This window comes from Orycteropus afer, unplaced genomic scaffold, assembly GCF_000298275.1.
Source record: "Orycteropus afer afer isolate SDZICR_OR568_19922 unplaced genomic scaffold, OryAfe1.0 scaffold00008, whole genome shotgun sequence".
Taxonomy (NCBI): Eukaryota; Metazoa; Chordata; class Mammalia; order Tubulidentata; family Orycteropodidae; genus Orycteropus; species Orycteropus afer.
The window spans coordinates 3,855,240-3,861,806 of record NW_006921595.1 but is presented as its reverse complement, the minus strand read 5'-3'; the positions used below and the strand labels follow the sequence as shown (position 1 = coordinate 3,861,806).

The following is a 6,567-nucleotide window of genomic DNA, read 5'->3' as shown; positions in this document are numbered from 1 at the left end:
CGACTCATAGCGACCCCTCCTTGGGTTTCCGAGGCAGTATCACTACGGAAGTAGGATTGCCCAACCTTCCTTCCGAGGAGTGGCTGGTGGGTTTGAACCTGCCAACCTTCTGGTTAGCAGTCAAGTGCCTCAGCCACTATGCTACCAGAGCTCCCAAAAATCAAATTATTACCTGTATAATCACTAAAAAGCCCTTCCAAAAAACTCAATACCTATTCTTTTTTTTGTTTTGTTTTGTTTTTAAGCACTCAAAATAGGAATTGATGGATACTTTTTAACATGATAAAATTATAGAAACCTCAGTCCTAAAGCCAGCATCTTCTTTATGGGGAAGCATTACAGGCTGCCCCAGTAAGGTAAAGAACAAAGGCAAAGATACCCACTATCTCCACTGCTTTTTAACACTGAATGAGAAGTATAAGCCAAAACACCCAGACAAGAAAATAATTAGAGCTATAAAAACAATTGAACCATTTTTATTTGCAGATGATATGGCAATGTACCTGGAAAACCTAAGAGAAACAATGTTAAAAGCTTACACATGGCCAATAACAGAATTTAGGAAAATACCAGGATTTTAAATTACATAAAATAGTCATCATGAAAGTGTGACCACACACTCTGGGGATACGGAGAAACAGGCATTGTCATACATTGCTCGGTAAGGATGTAGAATGATAGACCACCTAGGGCAGAAAATGTGACAATATCTAATGAAATTACATATTCATGGAACCTAGCAATCTCATTTCTAGAAATCTATCCCAAAGAAATATTGACAAAATAATATTGTTAAAGCACCCTAAAAAGGAAATGATGGATACTTTTCAACATGAAAAATATATATAAACCAAGAGTAGCTACTGTGACAAATGCATAAGACTATTCACTTCACTATGCCCAGCAACAGTGGCTGACTAAATAAACTAAGGTTCAATGGCAGTTCTAAATGAGGAATGAAGAATATCTCTATATAATGTATTTAGTGATCTCCACTTCATACTTTATATAAAGATGTATGTACTCATACCTATTAATATGCATATACTTACACATATGCATATATATGTGTAATTTTTACATGTGTATATGTTATGTATGCATACATATATATGTTGTTGTTGTTATGTGCCGTCGAGTCGGACCTGACTCATAGTGCCCCCTCCTTGGGTTTCCAAGGCAGTATCACTACGGACCTATTTTCCTTCCGAGGAGTGGCTGGTGGGTTTGAACCATCAGCCTTCTGGTTAGCAGTCAAGGGCTTTAGGCACTACTCTACCAGAGCTCCAGATATATACACACACACACACACACACACACATATATATACACATGTATATATACACATATATATACATATATACACATATATATATACATACATACATATATATATATATATAAACACATATATAATTTTTAAAATGAAAGAATAAACCAAAAAACTTTCCATCCATGGTTAACTATAGGAGAAAGAGTAAACAAGGTAGATGGGATAAAAGTTAGGCTTGTATGAATATACTTTGTTTTGTAGATTTGACTTTAAAAGCATGCAAATATTTTACTTAATTATAGAGCAATTATATAGCCATGAATACAAAAGTCCGCATGTGGCTCTTTTTAAGGCTAAGAACAATGCTGAAAGGAAATGAGAACATGCAGTCTGACATGACATTTCTTGGGTCATTCTTTCCAAAAATAAGTTAAGGTGTGCTGGTTGTGAGGCTAGAGAAAGAGAGTAAGTACTGATTGAGAGACTGCAATGCATGACTTACCTCAACCTTGCTCTCAGGTTCATGGTCAGCAGCCGGGAAATACACAACCTCCTGCACTTCATCTCTGGGCCGGGCTGAATTTTTCCCAAATACCACCAGACCATCCTTAGCACGTGGTGGGAAGGCCACAAAACAGTAACTTGGAGGAGCTACAGCCATCCTGAAAAAAAGAATACCAGCGAAAGAATGGAAGCAGGCCAGACATGAAACCCTTCCAACCACAACTTCTTCAAACATATTTCACCAGCTAAAATAGTTTTAATATTGAACTGTGTGCAGCTAGCTCATTAAGAGATCCCAGCTGGCAAATGAAGGTGAGACACCTGGAGTAGAAATACAAAGCCACCAAGACCAGATATTGTTTAGGACTCCGTGGGATTAAATGAGCTCAGATTTGCAACAAACTGCAATGGCAGCCAAAAGTGCAGGGACGTAGGAGAGAGGAAAGGAGGTTATTGTTCCTGGCAGAAAACACACACTGCAATCTGTCACAGTAATAGAAAAATAAATAAATGCAACAGTGCACTCTCCAGGACCTCAGAACTACAGTTTCATGGCTGCAATGTAATGGATTTTGGAATGTTGTTGTTGTTATTTGCCATCGAGTCGGCCCCGACTCCTAGCGACCCCTCCTAGGGTTTCCGAGGCAGTTATCACTACGGAAGTAGGATTGCCCAACCTTCCTTCCGAGGAGTGGCTAGTGGGTTTGAACCGCCAGCCTCCTGGTTAGCAGTCAAGTGCCTTAGGTACTATGCTACCAGAGCATGGTTAAGTGCTTGGCTGCTATCCCAAAGATCAGCAGTTCAAACCCACCAGCTGCTGTGTGGGAGAAAAGACCTGATAATCTGCTCCCATAATGATAACAGTATAGGAAACTCTGTTCTGTCCTGTAGGGTTGCTATGAGTTGGAACATACAGCAGCAGCAACAAGGAAACAGATCTATAGGTAAATTGAAAGACACCACTTTTTAATATTTTTACCCTACTTTGTTGACAAAACAGTCAAGCATCTTTTTGTATTCCTCCCACCTCTCTAGATGCTCCTAGGCTTGCTTTTTCTCTTCTACTTGGCCATTAAGAGTCCTCACTGTTGATCATTCTTTCTTCATTTAATGCACTTTCTGGAAGAAAGAGCTCTAGCAGTGCAGTGGTTAAGGTATTCAGCTGCTAACCAAAAAGAAGAAGTGTCCAACGGTTTGATTCCACCAGGTGCTCCATGGGAGAAAGATGTGGCAATCTGCTTCTGTAAAGATTTAAAGCCTTGGAAACCCTATGGGGCAGTTCTATTCTGTCCTATAGGGTCACTATGAGTCAAAATCAACTTGATGGCAGTGGGTTTTTAGGTTCACTGCAAGGAGTTCCTGGGTGATGCGAACAGTTAACATGTTTGGCTACTAACCCAAAGACTGGAAATTTGAGTGTCTTGGAAGAAGGGTTTTGCAACCTACTTATGAAAAATCAGCCTTTAAAAACCCTATGGAGCATAGTTCTACTTTGACACACATGGGCTACCATCAGTTGAAATCAACTCAATGGCAATTGGTTTCTCTTGGAAAATTCATCCATGCCTAGAGTTTCCTTGTCATATATGTATTAATGATGATTTATTCATTTAACTCCTGCCCACTTTCCTTCTTGAGCTCCCAAACTGCCTACCTAATATCTAAAGTTTATTTTAACATCTTCCTCCCCAAACTGGTTTCCTTAGCAAGGTTCCCTGTTTCAGGAGCCATCCTTACCATCTGCTTCTCCATTACTAACCTGTCCCTTAACTGTAAATTTGGCCTCCTGTATCTTTAACCATCTCTTCTTCACCTCTACTGCCACCATCCTGGACCAAGCCACCATTCTCTCTAGCTGGAACCACTGCAGTAGTCTCCTAAGAGGTCACCCATAATCTCTACTATCCCACTCCAAAATATTCTCCATGCTGCAGCCAAAGTGACCTTTTGAAAAGATCTGATGGTGTCATCCTCTGCTTAAAATTCTTCAGAGGTTTCCCATTGTTGTTATAATAAAGACCAAAATCTATATTGTGGCCCATTTGTGTGATTAAGCTTGGACCACCTACACAGCCTTAACTCATACCATTCATCCCTCCACTCACTCAACTCCTGCATGCAGGTCTTTCTCTAGTTCCTGCAATACTCCCAGAGCCTTTGTGCATGCTTTACCCTCTTCCTTGAGCACTCCTTTCCCCAACTCCCTACACCAAAACCAACTGGAGAGTTAATTCAGCCCCTTCGCCTATCAACTGAAATGTCACTTTCATTTATGTTCCTCTACTATACAGTCTCATAGTATCTTGCCCTTTTCCTTTACAGTAACAATCACAATCTGAAATGTTTCTGTAATTATTTTCTTGCCAACAATCAATATTTAGTCTCTCCTCCCTCCCCCAAACTTTAAGCGATATGAAGGCAGGGGCCATGTCTCTTTTGCACACCATTGTAAACCCAGCTCTACACCATGTCTTATGCAAAATAGATTTTCAATAAGCATTGAACTAATGCTCTTTTCTTGTTTCTATACTCCACCAAGCTGAAACAGACTGTACCACTCTCTTTTCTCACCACCATGCATGCCTCTTCTGAACCTAGCTAGAATACCCTTCCTTTAGTCTTTGTGCTTATCCTTCATGATCTGATTCAAATCCTCTTCTTTCAGGAAGCTTTCTATAAAAGACTTAGTCATTTATTCAGGCCAAAAGCACTAATGAACACAGTTTGTGTTAGGTTAACATGCATTCATTGTTTGTAAATGTACTTTCTCAACTATTCCAAAGAAAGCTCCCTGAAGGTAAGAGCCAAGCCCCAATTACAGTTGCACCTTCCCCACCCCCCTGCATTATATGCATTCAATAAACATTATCTGTTGAACCAATTACTGTATTTGTGTTATCAACTATCCAATTTAAATGTGTTTTATTTTCTGAGTTAAGCAATATCTCAAAAGAGCACTAGGCTGGGAATCAAAACCCAGTCCTACCACCTACTAGCTATTTGATTTTGGGCAAGTCATTTTCCCTCTCTGAACCTAGGTTTCCTCTTCCGCAAATGTTTTGCCCCAGCCTACGGATTTATGAGGATCAAATAAGATGATGCTTGAGAACACATTTTGCAAACTGTGGAGGCTCTATAAGCATTAAGATGTAGGTTTTGACCGTAAAAACAGAGCAGCATCTCAATTCCTATTGAGCAAGCCAATCAAAACTAACTTAGTCATTCATAACTAGTTGTTCTTAGGTGCCGTAGAGTTAATTCCAACTCATAGCAACCCTCTGTACAACAGAACAAAACACTGCCCAGTCTTGCACCATCCTCACAATACCTGATATGCTTGAACCCATTGCTGGAGCACTATGCCTATCCATTACATTGAGGGTTTTCCCCTTTTTTGCTACTTTGCACTTTACCAAGCATAATACCCTTCTCCCTCTGACAATGTGACCAAAGTTGGTGAGACGAAGTCTTGCCATTCTTCCTTGCAAGAAACATTCTGGCTGCACTTCTGCCAGGACAGATTTGTTTGGTCTTTTGGCAGTTCATGGTATTTTCAGTATTCTTCACTAACACCACAATTCAAAGATTCTTCTTCAGTCTTCCTTATTCATTGTCCATCTTTCACATGCATATGAGGCAACTGAAAATACCATGTCTTGGGTTAGGGCACTTTAGTCTTCAAAGTGACATCTTTGCTCTTCAACACTTTAAAGAGGTCTTTTGCAGCAGATTTACCCAGCGCAAAGCCACATCTGATTTCTTGACTGCTGCTTCCATGGATGTTGACTGTGGATCCAAGTAAAATGAAGTTTTAACGACTTAAATCTTTTCTCCATTTATCATGATGCTGCTCATTAGTCCAGTTGTGAGGATTTTCATTTTCTTTATGTTGAGGTGTAATTCATAACTGGAGCAGTTGTCAAATCATAGAATCAGCAATACTATACATGTTTAGAAATGTTTTTGTGAGAGACCATGTTGCTATTCCACACTGAGCTACTTCAGGCCAGTCTGCGAAAACACACCTGGGTGCTCAGAGTTCTTCCCCGCTGTGTTTATGGTAGGCACCTACCCAGAGTGCAGGGAAAGGGGAGAAGTCCCCATAATTCTGGAAATAATTCCCTCCTAGCTCAGTAAAGAGCTCTAGTGCACAGTGGTGAAGCACTGGGCTGCTAATCAGAAAGTTGGCAGTTCGAACCCACCAGCCAGCAGCTCCACAGGAGAAAGATGAGGCAATCTGCTTCCATAAAAATTTATAGCCTTGGAAACCATATGGGGTAGTTCTACTCTATCCTACCGAGTCCCTGTGAGGAGTAATCTACTCAATGGCAATGGGTTTGGTTTTATTTTTATTTATTTTTTATTGTTTGGTTTGGCTCAGTAAAATACACTCCCCTTCTGTGAGAAAAGGAGCTCTGGTAGCATAGTGCCTAAGACACTTGCCTGCTAACCAGACGGCTGGCGGTTCAAACCCACCAGCCACTCCTCGGAAGGAAGGTTGGGCAATCCTACTTCCGTAGTGATACTGCCTCAGAAACCCAAGGAGGGGTCGCTATGAGTCGGGGCTGACTCAACGGCACATAACAACAACAACAATCTGTGAGAAAGCAAGGACAATAAAATGATGCAAGTTATTTCTCCCCTTAACCTTTCCCATTTTCAAAAAAACTGCATTATCTTCATTCAGACTTCAGAACAGAGAGAGAAACAGAGATGTGCAGAATCTGTACATGGAAAAAGATCCAATAATTTTAAGATGAAATGCTTTTATATAGAATTTTCAAAGTCCC

At 40.4% G+C, this 6,567-nt stretch overlaps 1 protein-coding gene across 1 annotated transcript in view; it reads right to left on the bottom strand.

Moving 5' to 3' along the window:
* SCRN1 (secernin 1) overlaps positions 1 to 5,877 on the bottom strand; it is a 56,395-nt gene extending 50,518 nt beyond the window's left edge. The window contains exons 1-2 of the mRNA XM_007946436.2: positions 5,846 to 5,877; positions 1,776 to 1,935 (exon numbers count right to left, since the gene is read on the bottom strand). Of these exons, the coding sequence (XP_007944627.1) occupies positions 1,776 to 1,934 (159 nt within the window). The 5' untranslated portion in view covers position 1,935; positions 5,846 to 5,877. The remainder of the gene's footprint in view (positions 1 to 1,775; positions 1,936 to 5,845) is intronic.
* Between the last annotated feature and the right edge of the window lie 690 nt (positions 5,878 to 6,567).